Source organism: Diprion similis, chromosome 4, assembly GCF_021155765.1.
Source record: "Diprion similis isolate iyDipSimi1 chromosome 4, iyDipSimi1.1, whole genome shotgun sequence".
Classification (NCBI taxonomy): Eukaryota; Metazoa; Arthropoda; class Insecta; order Hymenoptera; family Diprionidae; genus Diprion; species Diprion similis.
This window is the reverse complement of record NC_060108.1, coordinates 22,554,329-22,576,800: the sequence shown is the minus strand read 5'-3', so window position 1 is coordinate 22,576,800 and position 22,472 is coordinate 22,554,329. Positions and strand designations below refer to the sequence as shown.

The 22,472-nt window shown below is 40.4% G+C and overlaps 3 protein-coding genes across 4 annotated transcripts; all 3 read right to left on the bottom strand.

Annotated features, from left to right (window-relative positions):
* Positions 1 to 498: 498 nt before the first annotated feature.
* LOC124405405 (hemolymph lipopolysaccharide-binding protein-like) lies at positions 499 to 1,507 on the bottom strand. 2 transcript variants are annotated; one of them, XM_046880273.1, is made up of 3 exons: positions 1,382 to 1,507; positions 1,026 to 1,098; positions 499 to 938 (listed from the first exon to the last, which is right to left on the bottom strand). In XM_046880273.1, the coding sequence occupies exons 1-3, from the start codon at positions 1,488 to 1,490 to the stop codon at positions 536 to 538; spliced, it is 585 nt and encodes a 194-aa protein (XP_046736229.1). In that variant the 5' UTR covers positions 1,491 to 1,507; the 3' UTR covers positions 499 to 535. The 2 variants fall into 2 exon arrangements, with proteins under 2 accessions (XP_046736229.1, XP_046736230.1); XM_046880274.1 differs by having other exon boundaries at positions 1,026 to 1,093.
* Positions 1,508 to 7,568: 6,061 nt separating this feature from the next.
* Positions 7,569 to 8,791, bottom strand: LOC124405934 (hemolymph lipopolysaccharide-binding protein-like). Its single transcript, XM_046881205.1, has 3 exons — positions 8,553 to 8,791; positions 8,176 to 8,506; positions 7,569 to 7,637 (listed from the first exon to the last, which is right to left on the bottom strand). The coding sequence occupies exons 1-3, from the start codon at positions 8,789 to 8,791 to the stop codon at positions 7,569 to 7,571; spliced, it is 639 nt and encodes a 212-aa protein (XP_046737161.1).
* Positions 8,792 to 16,299: 7,508 nt separating this feature from the next.
* On the bottom strand, positions 16,300 to 21,292 carry LOC124405933. Its single transcript, XM_046881204.1, has 6 exons — positions 20,991 to 21,292; positions 20,447 to 20,840; positions 19,734 to 19,785; positions 18,394 to 18,525; positions 17,966 to 18,050; positions 16,300 to 16,699 (listed from the first exon to the last, which is right to left on the bottom strand). The coding sequence occupies exons 1-6, from the start codon at positions 21,227 to 21,229 to the stop codon at positions 16,300 to 16,302; spliced, it is 1,302 nt and encodes a 433-aa protein (XP_046737160.1). The 5' UTR covers positions 21,230 to 21,292.
* Positions 21,293 to 22,472: the final 1,180 nt, after the last annotated feature.

Sequence of the window (22,472 nt, the reverse complement as noted above, 5' to 3'; positions counted from 1 at the left end):
TTTGTGATATGATCGAATTTTTTTCGTTATTTAGAAATCGACGTATACGACGACGTTGAAACTGACTACGGGACCCTCTTAAATATTTGGCGATTGACGCATAGATGGGATACTGCAATTTGATGTCATAGCGACATTATGTACCAAGAATTTTGATGCAGACCATATTTGGCGAGGTGCTCTTCAACAGTGTCAATGACGCAAGTTTATGACCATGTGATAGTAATTAAAACACAAAATTTAGCGGTTTTGAATACTTATTTTCATTCATCATTTAATTGAGTACTCGCAAATATTCTGATTGATTTTTAAATGTTTCTACAATAATTTCAATCTTATCAATAACTATAAGAAACACTGGACATACTTAGTAATACGGACTTACACAACTCACTGCTATTACATTATTAGAATAATTTTTGGACATTTACTTCATATCAAGTAAGGAGTGCCTAGTATATGGCTCTAGTACATGACATGAGAAGCTATGAAGTTTTATAAATCCTGTATTATATTTCAACGCTGTGACCGTATCTTAAGCCGCTGGAACTTCGCATATAAACCCAAATCGTTGATCGTTACACCAAAGATCATTGAGACGTCCATCAGTGCATATCCCTCCACATCTTTGATTGTTACCTAGATTGTTGGGTTGTCCACTGTGCCAGAGGTTGTATCCAGCCTTTTCCAATGACTCTCCGTGAATAGTGACGTACTCACCCTTCCGGTAAAGGTCGTGAAAACCAATGAGCGCGTCTCCTTGATAGTTTGAGCCAGTAATTGGGCCTCCTTTTTGAAAGACCCGAGCAATGGCATCCGCCTCCGCGTTGCTGTTAATGACGGCCAGGTGACCGCCTTCTTCTTGACAGATTAACCGTGCTTCAACCCATGTTGTTGCTCGCGTATGAAGCTTGTAGCCACCCAAACCGTGTACGTACCTGCCGATAGTGAGGTTGACAGTGTTTAGAACAGAAATCATGCCTAAATTGGAATTGACCAATTGAGGACCGAACTACTCGACTTACGTGTAATCGTCCCGTTTTTTGACTAATGATTGACCACGTACTAGACAAGGGGCTCCGTCATTTGTTGTCTGCACTGAAACGAAATAAAGCTAAACATCACGCCACGAAATTGCAGTGGATTAAGTCTGAACTCTGACCGCCATATTGTAGAATTTAGTAACGGTATCTAATCACGTATAGATACGTACAACTTAATCGACCATAAAAGCTTGTCTGGCAAGTAGATCTTGCTTGCTGTGTATAGGTATAGAAAGATGTAGTTATTTTCGATTTGAAAATTGGGGAAAAGGCTTTCGCGACGTCTTCACAAAAATCAAAGGCGGAAATTCAAAAAATGTTCAACCAAAACTACTTACAAGGTATGGCAAGCAATAGGACACCGTTCGCCGTGGCATCGACCGGTAATTCTTTCACCATTGCAGCCAGTGTGAGGAACATAACTCCAATTACAACAATACTTGCCATATTCGATTAAGTGCAGGTCACTCTCTGCTTAGCTGGGTTCTTTGCTTTGAAATGTTTTTTCGTCAAGCGATACTGTGCAAATGATACCGTACATTTGACCTTAATACAGTCCAACCTCGAAATAAGCATTTCGGGAATCCCAAGCCAGTATATCCCACTCCGACTGAGACTTCAGATCGAATTGAACTTCGTATCGCGACCTCTGAATGAGCGCGCTCTTTGAAGATTAACATAATGACGAGTGTTAGAGTAACCGCGCTTATTGAGAGGTCACGGATTAAAATAAAGAGAGAAGGAGAGAGACGTAGGGAATAGGGTGTGGTGGAGGTATGGCGATTCTCGGAGAAATTCTTCCTCTCGCGGTCCTAAGCGCATTTATTTCGGTGTCGGACTGTAATAAGAGTGGAAGAAACCAGCAACGCAGTTGCCTGCGTGCAGCGGTCTCGATCCGGTGACCAGTTCAAATAAATATTGTCGATATTATAAAGTTGATTAAAGTTGCCGGCTTATCTGTTCGAATGAGTTTGAACGTTCGGTGTAATCAAGAACAGAGTTTCATATTTTTCTTAATTTTCGACCTAATCAACGTCAATGTCTCATATTTTCTGGCGACACGCGTCGATATTCCATTTGTCATTTGGATCAGGGATATAAAGACTCGTTCGTCGAATATGCATTTATGTATATTTCAAATATTTATTCGGATCGAATTCGAATGAAAAATGATTCTCAATTTACATCCGGTAATTCGCAAACAAAGGCAACAGATTTCGCACAAGTAATGTCATTGAGCTGGCCATTTCTGTACACTGATCCGCAATTCTCATTGTTTCCGTAGTTGTTGGGATTTCCGCTCTGCCACTCGTAGTAACCCACGGTTGCCAGAGATTTGCCGTCGATGGTAACGAATTCTCCTTCTTCGTAGAGGTCGTGAAATCCGATGTGAGCGTAGTTCGAGTCTTGCGAATTTAAGTGCGGACCAGATCTCGCAAAAAGATCACCGATCACTTGCGCTTCCTTGGCTGAGTTCACAATAGCGAGATGTGCGCCTTCGTTTTCGCAGATTTTTCTTGCCATGTTCCACTTGACTGCCTTAGTGTGAAACTTGTGCGCGCCGATACCTGGCGTGTGCCTGTGGTCCAAGCGATAAAATTAGTGGTGAACCAAATCCAATGTGTTTCAGCAATTAGACGGATGTCCAATGCATTAGTTTTAGATTACAGAAATCAATTGAGCCAATCAACAAATAATATTAAAAAATCCGTAAGTCACTTACGTATAGTCATCTCGAACGGCAATCGGGTGATTCCGTCGCTGATGGTGTGGCAGCGACGTGTAACGCGAATCCAAGTTATAAACTACAGCAAAATATCAAGAGATAAGTGAGATGGCCAAAATCGTTTACGGGCAAACCCGCAGACCAAAGATATAAATGTAATGTACCCCAGATCACAAGGCGTGTCAGGACTTTCAGAAAACTTTGAGTTTTGGGTATTCTATTTCACGTGAAAGTAGCTGGTAGCATATTTAGAAAAAATCACTCACCGAATGTCGGCTGATAAAGCCAAATCACACTAGAATTAGTCGGTGCAGGTTGTTGTGCCATCGTTAGTGTAATACACAACGATATTTGAAGTATAACCAAGATAATCGCCATTGCTGATACCCAGATGTATAGAAGACTGGAAGTGGTCTTGACGTCTCTTTCAGCCCTTGAACAGTCGAATAAAAGTTTCAACTATGTGTCGGCTGCATGCACGACTGTTCTATATTATAATCGTTATTTTTAAGTATTATATCGCTCGAACTTATCGTTTACCTTTGACCTCAATGGAGTTCGGTTTCGACAGTCTTAAGATTAACATAATGCGACGTATATTAATCGACTGATTCAGTCGCTTCTGGGGTAGCAGCGACGTGTGACGTAATCCAAGTTATGAACTGCAGCAAAATATCAAGACAATCAATTTTTAACGAAAATCGTTCATCGATTGTCGGTTTACAGAGAAAGAGTGCATTAGAATTAGCGGGTTTAGGTGTTGTGTCATTGCCAATGTAAGACACAACGATATTTGAAGTAGGTACAACGACGGTAATCGCCATTACTGACGTGCAAATGTATCGAAGACTTCAACTAGCCTCGACGTCTTTTTCAGACCTCCCAAAGTGGACTGAGAGTTTTAACGATTGGTCGGAATCCCCCACTAGCTAACCAGCAGCTGTTCTATGAAACTTAATTAATTGTTTGGTAGGTTTTTTTTTTTTCTTTAACGCCAGAACAAATATTTCTCTTGCTCGCGTAGAAAAATTCCTATACCTTCACTCATATTTCCATCTTGTAGGAAAAACAACTCACAGTAACGCTTTTTAGCGTTAGCCGAAGGCTCTGCAAACATTGCAAATGTTATTACTTTCACCTTTAATCGCGGCCACTTTTGGCAAGGTACTCTTCAGTGGCGAAAGTAATACAATCTTATGACCGCGTGATAATCATTAAAACACACAATAGTGGTTTCAAATATTTATTCCAATCTTTCATATGGCTAACAATACATCATTCGTTACATAGATGCATAATGTGGATAATTATATCAATATCTGAATGGAAAACGCAGCAACGCCTAAAAATCGGGTAATTCACAAATGTAGCTGGCGGTCCGGTCACAATCCTGGTCGTTTAATTTACCGTCTGAAGTGAAGATCGATCCACAACGCTCATCTTCGCCGGCGCTAGGCTCGCCCTCGTGCCATTCGCTGAATCCTGCCTCGGACAGGGATTGACCTTCGATTGTCACCCACACCTCAGGATAGTAGAAACTGTGAACACCAATATAAGCACGGCCTTCTAGATTTCCGTTTACCGTAGAACCCGCTGCATCGAGAAGTTGAACGATTAAGTCCTTTTCCATCTCGGAGTTGATGATGGCCAGGTCGGCACCCTCGAGTCGACATCTCAACCAAGCGTTGGACCAAGAAGCCGCAGCAGTGTGAACCTTGTGAGCACCGATTCCCGGCGTGTAGCTACGAATAATGGGAATTGGTCACATTGAGCGAGTAATCGGAAAGCGAACAAACGGATTGTAGAACAGAGATGCGTACTTCTAAAGTGATTAACAGATTTCTCAAATAACGGCAAATGCATGCTTTTTTCTATGTGAAAATTCGACTGCCTGACGAGGCCTGTTAGAGGAGTTGGAAAAATTTTGGGACTTGGCCAGACTGTTTGCCACATACGGGGCATTCTCCGTCAGAACGTACGAGAGTAAAAATTCGAATTTTTGATTTCACAAGAATTGTTACAAGTGATTACACCTAATCAGCGGAGCTTTCGCGGTTTGTTTCGATCTTTTTCGTTTTTGTGTTTTTGAGATGTGAATTTTCGAATATTTTTTTCGAAATTTCCCAACTTCTTGAAAAATTGAGTCTACGAGTTCCGGAGGGAGTCAAAATTTACCGAAAGCTTCTTGTCTGATTTGACACAGAAATCTTATTTCTGCAGAGCAAAATTTCAAATTGGAAAAATAAAATAGAATAACATGTGACCCCACGATAAATTCAACCGCATAATTTATGACAAAAAAATGTTTTTTATGAAAATTTTTACAAAAACAAAAAAAATATCCAATCTCTTGAAATCGTGAACCGCGAGTTTTAAATGATACAATCATACCGCAATTGATAGTAATCACGTTTTTCGTATTTTTTTTGTCTTAATAGTTAGTTGAAAACAAGAATTTCCGAAAAAAAATACTTCATTTGGTCGATCTTTCAAGAAGTTAGTTAGAGTTTGTGTTCCTGGGGCGCGATGTATTACAGGATTTTCCGTATACCCTCACCTATAGACTATGAAAATGAACCGAATAATAAGAGACTGTTTGATTTGCTGAATTGAAAGCATAGGAGATACCTGCGACTGAACAACCCACCCACATTGTATTTCTTTTCGATTTTGATTGGATCTCACAAATCAATCGCACACTGATAGTTAATTAGCAAATTAAACATTTGGTAACAAGTTATTTTCCTCTGCTACCAGAATAGCTCCATAAAATTATTTTAAATTTCGGAGAGAAAAATTTTTGTGACGCATGGAGGATTTTGAGGTGTACCAATTTTCGACGTTACTTGAATTGAAATTTTGAGAAAATAATAATTGCAACCAATGCTTACGAGCGGAAGAATATTCTGTTGCACGAAACATTTTTCCCATGATCTCGAATTTTGTCTCAATCAGAAAAGCTCAGTCTTACAGACGTATTCCCTTATTTAGGGGATAAATTTTCTTACGTGTAGTCATTTCGTCGTGCCGCAGTCAACTGATGCCGTTGTGGGAGGAGAAGCAGAGACGAGTTACTCGAATCCACATCGGAACCTGCAGCAAAATATCAAGAGACGAATAAGGTAAGGAGCTTGCAGAATTGCTTGATAAGCTAGGGGAGACCGGGGCTAAAAGTCAGAGCGGTAGGTTGTAACAATGGTTATTATTTCTCGTCTTGGAAGATGGTGCCACGGGTAAGGGGAAAAGGAGGTAGACTATTGAAACTAATTTTCAAAATTATTTAAACCACACCCCCCTCGCCCAACTCGTGGCATGACCTTCTATAGTTTAGGAAAAATAACCGTTGTAACAACCTACTCCTGTCACTTCTAGTCCCAGTCTTCCCTATTGCAACAAATACATTTTCAGAAACACATTTTCAACGAAAATCACCCACCGTCGGTTGATTTATAAAACCAGACTCCACCAGTAGTATTGTATCCAGCGGTATTGTTGGATTCGCCAGTATTATTGGATGCAGATTGTTGTGTCATCGCCAGTGTAAAACACAACGATATTTGAAGAAGAACTAGAATAATCGCCATTGCTGATATTCAGATTTTCTTTGATCCTTGAATAGACGAATGAAAGTTCCAACGATGTCTCGCCGTTAGCGACTATTCCATATTCCGATCTTTGTTACTTCCAGCCATGCTTTTATAGGAATCTCTAAGTATCATATCATTTGACTTCATCGTTATAACTGATCGTTTTGTTGATTTCATGCAAGCAGCCCGTGGAAAAAATTTCTGGTAAGCCCTGATATGAATCGTCCACGTCATGCCTGATATAAAAATTGGCCAAATCTGTCTTTATACCGGCACATATGGCCAGATACAATTATATTTCACTACCTTATATGGCCTTATATAATCTAATATGACCATCTATAGATTGATATATCAATAAGGAAATCAAGTTTCAATACATGCAACCAGATATGACCAGATTTGTCCGCATATGATCATGTATATTCCCGTAAAGTATTTTCTGATAAAAGCGTACATGAAAATATCGGGTTGTATATGTCCGGGTCATAATTTTTTCTTCAATCGTTGGAATTTGATTGCTTGAAAGATTCACATAAAGAGAAGATGTCGCATTCACAGAGGAGAGGTCGTCCATAAATTACTTCATCGAATTTTGAGAGTTGCTGACCCTCCTGAAATCATCCATACTTATATGTAATCACACATAAAATCAGCTGAAATCACACGAATCATATGTGAAATCACTTGAAGTCACGAAATCATCTCTACGCTAAAAGTACACCGAGTCTGCTATCCAAGGCACCAATTCGGATCATCGAAGAGACTCGAGTGACTTGCGTGGTCTTAACGATTCCTTCACCCATAGCAATGTGCCGAAGCGTATCAGATCCTGTCACAGATCACAGAACCCTCCTGTCAACAATCACGAATCGGTTTCGGGGACTGCATTTTGTGAGAGTGTATTTAACGTCGTCGGTCCACGTATCACCAAAGAGAGGAAATTGGTTCCCCATCTAGGGTCAGACCTGGTTATCAGGTGGGAGGGGATTATTAAAAAGGGCCTACGCGAGGAAAATAAAAAGGATTTGACCTAGAAATACCCATTGAAAGAGATGCTAGAATAGTGAAGAAGCATTACAACTAGTTACGCCAATACTTGCCATGTTGCGGATATGACATCCTTCATTTGACTATAGTACAGTTGGACCCTGGCATAAGCATTTCCGCGATAAACACGTTTTCATCGTTTCCCAGTGAACTCCGAAGCCATTATGTCCTCACTCCGACTGAGACTTCGGCTGGAGTTGAATTTCGCATCCCGACCTCTAAATGAGCGGGCTCTCAGAAGATTAACAGAATCACAAGTGTTAGAGTAACCGCGCTTATTGAGAGGTTACGGATTAAAATAAAGATAGAAAGAGAGAGACAATCGAAGCAGAGACGTGGGGAATAGGGTGTGGTGGAGGTATGACGATTCTCGGAGAAATTCTTCCTCTCGCGGTCCTAAGCGCATTTATTTCGGTGTCGGACTGTAATAAGAGTGGAAGAAACCAGCAACGCAGTTGCCTGCGTGCAGCGGTCTCGATCCGGTGACTAGTTCAAATAAATATTGTCGATATTATAAAGTTGATTGAAGTTGCCGGCTTATCTGTTCGAATGAGTTTGAACGTTCGGTGTAATCAAGAACAGAGTTTCATATTTTTCTTAATTTTCGACCTAATCAACGTCAATGTATCATATTTTCTAGTGACACAAGTCGATATTTCATTTGTCATTTAGATCAGGGACATAAAGACTCGTTCGTCGAATATGCATTTATGTATATTTCAAATATTTATTCGGATCGAATTCGAATGAAAAATGATTCTCAATTTACATCCGGTAATTCGCAAACAAAGGCAACAGATTTCGCACAAGTAATGTCATTGAGCTGGCCATTTCTGTACACTGATCCGCAATTCTCATTGTTTCCGTCGTTGTTGGGATTTCCGCTCTGCCACTCATAGTAACCCACGGTTGCCAGAGATTTGCCGTCGATGGTAACGAATTCTCCTTCTTCGTAGAGGTCGTGAAATCCGATGTGGGCGTAGTTCGAGTCTTGCGAATTTAAGTGATGACCGGATTTCGCGAAAAGATCACCGATCACTTGCGCTTCCTTGGCTGAGTTCACAATAGCGAGATGTGCGCCTTCGCTTTCGCAGATTTTTCTTGAGGCAATCAGTGAACAATACGAAAATGACGATCGTTACTCACGTGTAGTCACCACGTTTGACTATCTTTTCTGATAATTCTATCTCTCCAAGTCTGCGATTTATTGCTGGAATCAGTTGTGAATTTGTATTTTCCTCGAACGGCTTTGTCTTATCCAAGGTACGGTCGATGGCTGGTATTGCTGTTGAATCATGAGATCCAATAACGATCGGTCGAACATTTGCCGCGGGCCCGAGTAGAAACACTTGTCCGTAAACGATCAACGATAATGCCGCTGACATGATGACCCTTGCTTCACGAGAGTAGAGATCCAACTATTCGCGGTGGCGGCGGTCGTGCGAATATGTAAACCTGTGATGTTGGGTTGGAATCATAAATGTATACAAGGTGGGGTGATGAGTATAAAGAGCAATGTAATTATAATTGCGTTTTTGAAGTCAGTAAAAATACCGCGCGTCTGCTACCAAGAATAGCGTGAAAGTGGGAAGTCACTGACAAACTGGTCTGCGAACAGGTTTTAGAACCACAAAACCTATCCAGATAGCCTTGACTGTTGTGATGTTTTTGTCTTATAACGCGGAAATGTTCAAATTAACACGTGCGAAATTAACTCTCCGCTCTCTCATTTGTTCATGAACTCCTTCAGTTTTATTAGCCATTTCAAAAGTTCAAATAATATTGTCCAAAGGTCGTAGGTGCAAAGCATGCTGGAACGAAGTAAAATCCAACGTTCGCACAAAGATAGATGGACAGAGACAGGAACTACAGATTGGAAAAAAAAACCAATTGCAACTTCCTTTTTCCAAATACGAAGCTGCTTTTTTATACTCACAAATAGGTAACAGATGAAGATCCTTGTTATCCTTCACTGCAGAGTACTTCTAATTGTTTTATTATTTTTATCGAACACCCTAAGCAGTACAATGGACAAATGAACAAATAAAAATCCAAGAGAATGGTTGTCTTCATAGTCCCAAGCAGACATTCAATGGTGTCATATGGTTATTCACTTGTAACAGGAAAAATTTATTCGAAAGAGAATTATTCTTATACCTACAAAATGTTATTTTAATATTATTTTTATCAAATGTTCTCATGCATCTATAAATTATCTGCCAAGGACTATCGAAATAAGTAATTAAAGTAATATGTCAGTTAGGTTATTCAAATAAAGTATCGGGGTTCACGGATTTTAGTCCAAATCGGATGCACCCCAATGCTGTGCGCAACGCTGACACTGAGACTTGGTGCATTTCAAACCGATCCAAGTATCACTTGCAGCGGCACAACGCATTATTCTTCTTTTACAATCAATCTATATCACAGTTCAACACGATTCAGTGACCATAACGAATGTCAGTGAACTCGGTACGCGTGAAATGTGAACCAAAGTACTCGGTTACTGTGAATAGCAAATTTTGTCTTACGTGTAATTGTAGCGTCTAGCCTGAACCTTGATGAATCCGTCTAGCGTAATGCGATTTCTCCCTGATCCATCAAAGTTCGATGGAGAAGCAACGGATTCCGCGCCGAATAAACAAGCGTAGCCGAGTACGAGGTATGCCACCGTGGAAGGCATAGCTGGTCCGTGAGACTCGGTGCAAACTCTGGGCGATTCGGGGAATGTCCAGAATTTATACGAGTTTAGATTATCCAATTGAAATGTTGACTCGCGGTTTAACTCCAGGTTATCGCCTTTGTTTGCGCGGTTTTTATCTTCAAATGCCTCCGTCCATTGTCGTACTTTGCGTCGGGTCATAGAAGATATCTTATAGCGAATGTCTCGTGTCACACGTCAGATTCAAGACTTCTGCTGCACGGCCGTGATTCGGTTGCCGGCAATGATTATGACACGATAGATGCATAATGGTGTAGAACAATGAATTGTAACGGTAAACTGAAACGGGCGACCACTGGTGTCTTACCTCAAAATGCTTATATACACAGCAAATACTTTTATCAAGATCAAAATATGATAACACTTATTCTGTGTTGTGGGACAGATGTTCAACCTTCATCGCTTCCGTGAGAACTTTTATCATTCACCTGAATAGACGAATGTTTCACCACGGACGACACAATCAGTCTGGGTGGATGCTGTACCTCAGAACAAAATTGCAAAAGCGAGCGGGAAAAATCGATCGAATACACATTCATCGATCATACGTACCTTTTTTTAAATCTCGTCTTTGCTAACGGCGCAACATTCGTATCAATTCTGAGAACTTAAGCACAGAATATAACTGGATTTCTCGGAGCAACGATATCATGCATTCGTTACGTCCTGAGAGGGACGTTGTGAGGACGTACTGATGACCTGCGAGATTTAAGTTACACTTTTGACTTACGTAGTTATTGAACGCGAATCTAGGATATCTGTTGATCAGCTTTCAGGTTTTCTCACTCAGCTCACCCACTAATTCCGAAAGTTTGTTATTTTTGGTTTCTGCCAAGCATCACTATGCGTGATTTGAATAATTAATTGTTTCTGACGACAACACTTGGGTTTTATACTCTTTTATTCATTCAAACCTAACAAGTTTGAATGATAAAGGTTACAGTGGTTTGTATAACGGTTAGTTTTCACCCGTCACAATAATAAAACTGTTTAAGCTACTGAGGCTCTGAATAATTATTGATTCCATAATCAATTATTCATCAGATTCCAACGAGGAACATCGGTTTGGTGTCCTCCTCTGATTTCGTTGAGACTCATGTATCTTGTAGAACATTGAAAACTAGGACACATGTATTTTTTTTTATCCGCGGAAAACGCTTTAGAGGGGTAAAACGACCCTCCAAGATGGGGACTCACTGGGGTGATTTCTTGACACGCTTCATGTATTTGAATGAAGCCAACACTGAAATATTCTCTCAATGAATAGGAAAACTTCAGCGGTAGTTTCATTCGAATCCATCAAGCGCATCAAAAAATCACCTCGTTAGCTGTCCATCTTTGGGGGTCCTTCTCGCCCTTCATACCGTTTCCCCGCAGATTAAAAAAATACGTGTCTCTTAGTCTTCAATGTTCCACAACATACACGAGTCTCAACGAAATCAGATGGGGACGCCAAACTGATGTCCCTTGTAAGCACGGACACGCCGAACTCAGTATCTGACTCGAGCCAAGTTAGTCCGTACCTCACTGTCCGGCAACTTCAGCCAGCACAATTCTGGCAAGACTTCGGGACTTTCCAATCAGAACTTTTATAAATACCTATTTTTTTACTGTCAATTGAGACCCGAAAATTTTCCCAACGGGGGTTTTCCCCGTTTCCTACGACATTCAGTTGGAACGGTTGAAAATTTTCAGGTAAATTTCCACTGAAAAAAATTGATAATCTGAGAAAATTTTATGTCAGATGAATTTGATATTAATCTTCCATCTACTTATATTGCATCTCTTTTTTATTTCAATAGATCTTCGAAAATGAATTGCATATTTTTAATGAATATCATGCATGAATGGCCGTGTGTTTTTCTTTCTCTTAGGTCATTCATCTTTGTTATATATTGTGCCAAAATATGTATATTATAAAACCTACCGTCGTCATCAATTTGTTGCTACAATCATATTAGCGTCGTATTTATTGAATGCCAATTTACGTGTTAATCTACACTTAGAATGAAAATCTGAATCTCAATTTCTTGCATTACCATATTCCTAAGGCAGTTAGTTGCATCTTCTCTCATCACTGACTAATTTGTATGTAAAAAAAATAAGACATTCGCTACACATGTGATGACAATTGAAATATGGCATAGTGGTTTCAAATATTCATTTTAATTTGTCGCTTCGTCATTAGTACATCATTTGTGAAATAGATTCATAATCTGAATGATAACATCAATATCAAAATGGACAACGCAGCGAATCTTAGCAGCAGGGCTTCTCACAAACGAAGCTGGTGGTCGCCCAACACTCCTGGTCGTTTAATTTACCGTCTGAAGTGAAAATCGATCCACAACGCTCATTATCACCGCCGCTTGGTTCACCGTCGTGCCATTCATTGAATCCTGCCTCGGACAAAGTTTGATCCTCAAGTGTTATCCACACCCTTCGATAGAAGAAAGAATGAAAACCCATGTAAGCACGGTCTTTTAGATTTCCGTTATGCGAAGGACCCGCTCTCCACAGAAGTTCAACGATGAGATTCTTCTCAGCCTCGGAGTTGATGATGGATAGGTCGGCACCTTCGAGTCGACATCTCAACCAAGCGTCGTACCAATTAGCTGCATCAGTGCGAACCTTATGAGCACCGATTCCCGGGGTGCAGCTGCGGACAATGGGAATCAGTTGTGATGGGTGAGTAATCGGACAGCAAGTAAATGAGTTGTAGAATAGTACCTATTATCATTCTCCGAAAGGCACGTGCCACTGAGATTCCAAAATTTCGACAGAACCCCATAATACTCTTATGGGACTTGGGTTTCAGTGAGATCGTCCTGATTATTTACATGTTGTAGATCGTGGCATTCCAAAAAAAAGTCTCCGTAGGCACGACCCTCTGCTTTGAATAGTTTGAGCGCTAGAAAAATGTTTATCCCATATCCAGTATTCCCTAGTGCAAGAAAAACTACGAGAAAAAAAATCATTGCTAATGAACAAATGTTAGGCACGTAACTGGATACGCTCTCTCGAAGTCTATCGATTCATCCCCTCCTCCAACCTCAATGATCTTACCTGTAGACGACGTTAGTTGATTAGACCTGGTGCAAATAGGTGTTATTGGTTCACCGATGGGAAAATGGAGATTAGAGAGTGCGTATAACCGAAAATTCATATCTAGAGCTTACCTCCGTCAATTGATTTGAGACGCAGTGACGTTTTTTATACTCTCCAATGTCCATTTCTTCATCGAAGAACTAAAAACATCTATTTGCACCAGGTCACATCAGGTAACGTCATCTACAGGTAGGATCATTGAGGTTGGAGGAGGAGATGAGTCCATAGACTTCAAGTGGCGATGTCCGGTTACGTGCCTAACATTTGTTTATTAGCAATAATTTGTTTTTCGTAGTTTTCTTATACAAAGAAATGCTGCATATGGGATGAACATTTTTCTAGCGCCCAAACCTTGCATAGAGGAGGATCGTACCCATGGAGATTTTTTTTGAGAATGCCGCGACCTACAACACATAAAATATGCAGATGAATTCACTAAAACCCGACTCCCATAAGATTTTCGCGGGGTTCTTCTAATTGGCCACAAAGTTTTGTAGAACAAGTATTTATAACATGTCTGTTTGAATCTAATGTGTTCATTTTGGTATTTGGCGCTACCACGAGATGATTTAAAACTCAATTCAACATTCGAAGTCCTCAAGACGCAGATAAATTCAAATTCTGAACCTAAATTATAGCGTAAAGCGCTATTAAATCGAACTATAACCAATCTCGAGACTGCATACTGACCCGGCTACCGAAGAGACGGCGTTCGCAATCACCCAACTCGGAGCTTTGGAAGAACCGCGAGATTACTTGACAACTGAAGGATCAACTTGAACGAAGCTAAACATTAACTTCGACTAAACTTTACTGAACTAGATCGTACTCGACATTCGCGCTCAACGCATTAAATCGAAATTTGACCTTCTTGGCTCAACTTGACTGCTTTAACGTAACTCTGATCTCAACTTCGAGTCAAATGAATGAAACCTCAAGAGTTCCCAACTTGACAGGAAACTTAATTGTAAATCGAAACGTAACCGCGATTCACAAACACAAAATACGCATCGTAACCGTTAATTAGATCGACCCGACCGAAACTCAAATCGAAATCGTAAACTAAATCGAAATTTACAAACGCAAACTCAACTAAACGCAACCACAACGCATCCAGATTCATCTAAATTCTGCGGTAATCCATTTGCTAATTCAAACACTCATTACGCAAATTACAAACGAAAAAGAAGCAATTTGAAACTGTGACTCTACTCGACATTCTCGAAAAACTCAAATTTTACTCAACTCAATATCGCAAAACTCAGGCTACAGTCACCGAGGAAAAGAATCGGCAACCGGATTTTGAACGCGTGTTGACAGCGCAAGTCCAAAATGGCTATCCGTTATTCGGCAAGCCTTTACTTCAATAGTCTCGAAATAGTCCGTTAATGATTGATTATGAAAACAAACTGAACAATAATAAATTTATTATTTTACTTCAATTAAATGCGCAAGAGGTACCGGCGACTGAACAAGGTACCTGCGTTGGCATGCGTCACGAAGTTTTTTTCTGAGAAATTCCAAATAGTTTTATAGAGCTATCTTGGTAGCACAGAAAGAAAACTTGTTATTTAATTTTGAACCTACTGATTAACTATTAGAATGTGCCATTAATTTACAAGGTCCAATCAAAATAAGAAAGAGATATTGAGCGTTTCAAGGTATACGAACTTCCGACGTTACTTGACCTAATGTTTGCGAATAGATTAAGTACCATCAATACAAATCAGCGAAAAGATATTCTTTCGCGGGACATTATTCATATGATCCCGAATTTCGTGCCAATCAGAAAAATTAAGAGTCTCACAGACGTATTGCCTTCCGGGATAAACTTTCTTACTTGTAGTCATCTCGTACGGCAGTCGACTGATTCCATCGTGGGTGGGGTAGCTGTGACGTGTAACGCGAACCCACGTTATAAACTACAACAAAATACCGAGAGGTAAGTGAGATGGCCAAGGTCGTTTACAAGCAAACCTGCAGATCGAAGATATAAATGCAATGTACCCCAGATAGCGAGGCGTGCCGGGACTTTCGGAAGAATTTGAGTTTTGGATATTTTATTTCGCGCATAAATAAGTAGCAGCATATTTTCAACGAAAATTACTCACTCAATGTCGGTTGATCAAGCAAAATCCCACTTGAATTAGTGGATGCAGGTTGTTGTGCCATCGTCAGTGTAATACACATCGATATTTGAAGTATAACCAAGATAATCGTCATTGCTGATACCCAGATGTATAGAAGACTGGAAGTGGTCTTGACGTCTCTTTCAGCCCTCGAACAGTCAAATAAAAGTTTCGACCATGTGTCGGCTACATCAACGACTGTTTCATATTGTAGAAGTTATTTTTAAGTAATATATCGCTCGAACTTATCGTTTACCTCTGACCTCAATGGAGTTCGATTTCGTTAAGATTAACATAATGCGGCATATATTCTAATCTCTCCAACCTCGGGTTAGCCTGTCAGAAGCGTCAGTGAGAATAACAAAGTCACGGAATAACACGACAGCATGACCTCAGCACCCTATTCAATATAAAACATAATCCGATAATCATTTTATACCAACTGCCAGTGCTATTTTTCTCAATTATAAAAGTTGCGCAGTTCAAATACCATCTTTGTTGTATCATCGTGCCGTTTTGGAAGTCCCAATCAGCTCTATTATGTTGTAGGTGTAACAAACATGTAGTTACTTCCTAGCGTGAACCTTGTCAAAAAGGCTTTCACGAAGCTTTACAAAACTCAAAAGCTGGGCAAGCTCTCGACACAAAAATGTTGAACCAAAACTACTCACAAGGTAGGGCAGAGCAATTGTTGCCTTACGGCAGCCAGTGTGCAGAACATAACTTCAATCATGTAAGTGTAAAACGCATCTCAAAACAAATATATCGCAACTGCGGGTTATCTTCGCCGGCATATCTGGTTGAATAATTACGGCTACAATATTGGTTTCAAATATTTATTTTAATCTTTCATATTGTCAACAATCATCATTCGTCACATAGGTTCATGATGTGGATAATAATATCTATATCTCGATGGACAGCGCAGCAAATCCTAAAAATCGGGTAATTCACAAATGTAGCTGGCGGTCGCCGAACAATCCTGGTCGTTTAATGTACCGTCTGAGGTGTAAATCGATCCACAACGCTCATCTTCGCCGGCGCTAGGCTCGCCCTCGTGCCATTCGCTGAATCCTGCCTCGGACAGGGATTGACCTTCGATTGTCACCCACACCTCAGGATAGTAGAAACTGTGAACACCAATATAAGCACGGCCTTCTAGATTTCCGTTTACCGTAGAACCCGCTGCATCGAGAAGTTGAACGATTAAGTCCTTTTCCATCTCGGAGTTGATGATGGCCAGGTCGGCACCCTCGAGTCGACATCTCAACCAAGCGTTGGACCAAGAAGCCGCAGCAGTGTGAACCTTGTGAGCACCGATTCCCGGCGTGTAGCTACGAATAATGGGAATTGGTCACATTGAGCGAGTAATCGGAAAGCGAACAAACGGATTGTAGAACAGAGATGCGTACTTCTAAAGTGATTAACAGATTTCTCAAATAACGGCAAATGCATGCTTTTTTCCATGTGAAAATTCGACTGCCTGACGAGGCCTGTTAGAGGAGTTGGAAAGATTTGGGGACTTGGCCAGACGGTTTGCCACATACGGGGCATTCTCCGTCAGAACGTACGAGAGTAAAAATTCGAATTTTTGATTTCACAAGAATTGTTACAAGTGATTACACCTAATCAGCGGAGCTTTCGCGGTTTGTTTCGATCTTTTTCGTTTTTGTGTTTTTGAGATGTGAATTTTTAAATATTTTTTTCGAGACTTTCCAACTTTTTGAGAAATTGAGTCTACGAGTTCCGGAGGGAGTCAAAATTTACCGAAAGCTTCTTGTCTGATTTGACACAGAAATCTTATTTCTGCAGAGCAAGATTTCGAATTGGAAAAATAAAATAGAATAACATGCGACCCCACGATAAATTCAACCGCATAATTTATGACAAAAAAATGTTTTTTATGAAAATTTTTACAAAAACAAAAAAAATATCCAATCTCTTGAAATCGTGAACCGCGAGTTTTGAATGATACAATCATACCGCAATTGATAATAATCACGTTTTTCGTATTTTTTTTGTCTTAATAGTTAGTTGAAAACAAGAATTTCCGAAAAAAAATACTTCATTTGGTCGATCTTTCAAGAAGTTAGTTAGAGTTTGTGTTCCTGGGGCGCGATGTATTACAGGATTTTCCGTATACCCTCACCTATAGACTATGAAAATGAACCGAATAATAAGAGACTGTTTGATTTGCTAAATTGAAAGCATAGGAGATACCTGCGACTGAACAACCCACCCACATTGTATTTCTTTTCGATTTTGATTGGATCTCACAAATCAATCGCACACTGATAGTTAATTAGCAAATTAAACATTTGGTAACAAGTTATTTTCCTCTGCTACCAGAATAGCTCCATAAAATTATTTTAAATTTCGGAGAGAAAAATTTTTGTGACGCATGGAGGATTTTGAGGTGTACCAATTTTCGACGTTACTTGAATTGAAATTTTGAGAAAATAATAATTGCAACCAATGCTTACGAGCGGAAGAATATTCTGTTGCACGAAACATTTTTCCCATGATCTCGAATTTTGTCTCAATCAGAAAAGCTCAGTCTTACAGACGTATTCCCTTATTTAGGGGATAAATTTTCTTACGTGTAGTCATTTCGTCGTGCCGCAGTCAACTGATGCCGTTGTGGGAGGAGAAGCAGAGACGAGTTACTCGAATCCACATCGGAACCTGCAGCAAAATATCAAGAGACGAATAAGGTAAGGAGCTTGCAGAATTGCTTGATAAGCTAGGGGAGACCGGGGCTAAAAGTCAGAGCGGTAGGTTGTAACAATGGTTATTATTTCTCGTCTTGGAAGATGGTGCCACGGGTAAGGGGAAAAGGAGGTAGACTATTGAAACTAATTTTCAAAATTATTTAAACCACACCCCCCTCGCCCAACTCGTGGCATGACCTTCTATAGTTTAGGAAAAATAACCGTTGTAACAACCTACTCCTGTCACTTCTAGTCCCAGTCTTCCCTATTGCAACAAATACATTTTCAGAAACACATTTTCAACGAAAATCACCCACCGTCGGTTGATTTATAAAACCAGACTCCACCAGTAGTATTGTATCCAGCGGTATTGTTGGATTCGCCAGTATTATTGGATGCAGATTGTTGTGTCATCGCCAGTGTAAAACACAACGATATTTGAAGAAGAACTAGAATAATCGCCATTGCTGATATTCAGATTTTCTTTGATCCTTGAATAGACGAATGAAAGTTCCAACGATGTCTCGCCGTTAACGACTATTCCATATTCCGATCTTTGTTATTTCCAGCCACGCTTTTATAGAAATCTCTTTGTATGATATCGTTCGATTTTATCTTTAACTGATCGTTTTGTTGATTTGAAGCTAGCAGCTTGTGGAAAAGATTGCTGTTAAGCCCTGATATGAATCGTCCACATCATGCCTGATATGAAAATTTCCCAAATCTGGCTTTATACGAGCATATATGGCCAAATTTAATCATGTTTCACTACCTGATACGGCCTCATGCAATCTCAACTGAACATCTTCAGAATTATATATCAATAAGGAAATCAAGTTTCAATACATGCAGCCAGATGTGACCAGATTTGTTCGCATATGGTTCTGAATGTTGTCGGAAAATATTTTCTGATGAAGGCGTACATGAAAATATCGGGTTGCATATGTCCGGGTTATAGTTTTTCCTTCAATTTTCGGAATTTGATTGCTTGAAAGATTGTCATAAGGAGAAAATATCGCATTCACAGAAGAGAGGTCGTCCATAAATTGCTTCATCGAATTTTGAGGGTTGTTGCCTCCTCTGCCTTTTTTATCTTTTGTCAGATTTAAAGACCCTCCTCCAAATAGCGCGAGGAAAATTGCTCCCCCTTAGACTTATTTATAAATGCAGAAACGAGCAGAACAACTCATCTGAAATCATACATACTTATATGTAATCACACATAAAATCAGCTGAAATCACACGAATCATATATGAAATCACTTGAAGTCACGAAATCATCTCTACGCTAAAAGTGCACCGAGCTCGCTGTCCAAGGTACCGATTCGGATCATCGAAGAGACTCGAGTGACTCGCGTGGTCTGAATGATTCCTTCACCCATAGCAATGTGCCGAGGCGTATCAGATCCTGTCACAGATCACAGGACCCTCCTGTCAACAATCACGAATCAGCTTCGGAGACTGCATTCTGTTAAAATGTATTTAACGTCATCGGTTCACGTATCGCTAAAGAAAGGAAATTGGCTCCCCATCTACGGTGAGACCTGGTTATTAGGTGGGAGGAGATCGTTGAAAAGGGCCTACACAAGGAAAATGACAAGGATTTGACCTAGAAATAGCCATTGAAAGAGATGCTAGAATAGTAAAGAAGCATTACAACCAATTACACCAATACTTGCCATGTTGTGGGTATGATATCCTTCATTTGACTATAGTACAGTTGGACCCTGGCATAAGCATTTCCGCAATAAACACGTTTTCATCGTTTCTCAGTGAACTCCGTGACCATTATGTCCTCACTCCGACTGAGACTTCGGCTCGAGTTGAACTTCGCATCCCGACCTCTGAATAAGCGCCCTCTTTGAAGATTGACTGAATGACGAGTGCCACAGCAGCCGAGCTTATAGATCATAGGTCGCGCATCTCATGCAAACGAAGCAGAGAGACGTGGGGAATAGGATGTGGTGATTCTCGGATAAATTCTTCCTCTCGCGGTCTGAAGCGCGTTTATTTCGGGGTCGGACTGTAATAAGAGTGGGAGAAACCGGCAACGCAGTTGCCTGCGTGCAGCGGTCTCGATCCGGTGACCAGTTTAAATAAATCTTGTCGATTTTATAAAGTTAATTAAAGTTGCCGGCTTATCTGCTCGAATGAGTTGAAACGTTTGGTGTTATCAAAAACAGGGTTTCATATTTTCCTCAATTTTCGACCTAATCAACGTCAATGTATCATATTTTCTGGCGACACAAGTCGATATTTCATTTGTCATTTGGATCAGGGACATAAAGATTCGTTCGTCAAATATGCATTTATGTATATTTCAAATATTTATTCGGATCGAATTTGAATGAAGAATGATTGTCAATTTACATCCGGTATTTCGCAAACAAAGGCAACAGATTTCGCACAATTAATGTCATTGAGCTGGCCGTTTTTGTACACTGAACCGCAATTTTCGTTGTTTCCGTCGTTGTTGGGATTTCCGCTCTGCCACTCATAGTAACCCACGGTTGCCAGAGATTTGCCGTCGATGGTAACGAATTCTCCTTCTTCGTAGAGGTCGTGAAATCCGATGTGGGCGTAGTTCGAGTCATGTGAATGTAAGTGATGACCGGATTTCGCGAAAATATCACCGATCACTTGCGCTTCCTTGGCTGAGTTCACAATAGCGAGATGTGCGCCTTCGCTTTCGCAGATTTTTCTTGCCATGTTCCAAGTAGTTGCTCTGGTGTGAAATTTGTGCCCGCCGATTCCGGGCGTGTAACTGCAGTAAAAGTAATGAAATTTGTTATTCATTCTGCTGTATCAGAACAATGGCGGTGTGCTTGCGGTCGTAATTGTAAATGTATGAAGTAGCAGCGGAAATTAATCGAGGCAATCAGTGAACAATACAAAGATGTCGATCGTTACTCACGTGTAGTCACCACGTTTGACTATCTTTTCTGATAATTCTATCTCTCCCAGTCTGCGATTTATTGCTGGAATCAATTGTGAATTCATATTTTCCTCGAACGGCTTTGTCTTATCCAAGGTACGGTCGATGGCTGGTATTGCTGTTGAATCATGAAATCCAGTAACGATCGGTCGAACATTTGCCGCGGGCCCGAGTAGAAACACTTGTCCGTAAACGATCAACGATAATGCCGCTGACATGATGACCCTTGCTTCACGAGAGTAGAGATCCAACTATTCGCGGTGGCGGCGGTCGTGCGAATATGTAAACTTGTGATGTTGGGATGGAATCATGAATGTATACAAGGTGGGGTGATGAGTTCAAAAACCAATATATTTATAATCGCGTTTTTGAAGTAAGTAAAAATACCGCGCATCTGCTACCAAGAATAGCGTGAAAGTGGGAAGTCACTGACAAACTGGTCTGCGAACTGGTTTTAGAACCACAAAACCTATCCAGATAGCCTTGACTGTTGTAATGTTTTTGGCTTAATATAACAAGGAAATATTTAAATCAACACGTGCGAAATTAACTCTCCGTTCTCTCATTTGTTCATGAACTTTTTCAGTTTGGTTATTCATTCTTACAGCTCAATTAATATTGACCAAATGACGTAGGTATAAAGCACCGACAAAAATCACGTCTGCACCAATGCTGCAACGAAGTAAAATCCAACATCCGCACAGAGATAGATGGACAGAGACAGGAACTACAGATTGGAAAAAAAAACCAACTGCAACTTCCTTTTTCCAAATACGAAGCTGCTTTTTCATACTCACAAATAGGTAACAGATGAAGATCCTTGTTATCCTTCACTGCAGAGTAGTTCTGATTGTTTCATTATTTTTATCGAACACCCTAAGCAGTACAATGGACAAATGAACAAATAAAACTTCAAGAGAATGGTTGTCTTCATAGTCCCAAGCAGACATTCAATGGTGTCATATGGTTATTCACTTGTAACAGGAAAAATTTATTCGAAAGAGAATTATTCTTATACCTACAAAATGTTATTTTAATATTATTTTTATCAAATGTTCTCATGCATCTATAAATTATCTGCCAAGGACTATCGAAATAAGTAAATTAAGTAATATGTCAGTTAGGTTATTCAAATAAAGTATCGGGGTTCACGGATTTTAGTCCAAATCGGATGCACCCCAATGCTGTGCGCAACGCTGACACTGAGGCAACTCGCAAACATAGACGAACTTCTTGCTGCAAGTGTTATCGTTCATTTCGCCATTCGGATAAATCGCGACGCAGTTTTCGTATCCGAACGAGTCGTTCGGCTCGCCTTGACGCCACCCTTTGTACCCCGTCTCGTCCAACGGTTCACCGTGGATGGTGACGAACTCGCCTTCGTTGAAGAGGTCGTGAGCACCCGTCCATCCTTCCGGTTGGTCCGTAGGGAGGATCATGTCACCAACGAGGTGCGCCTCG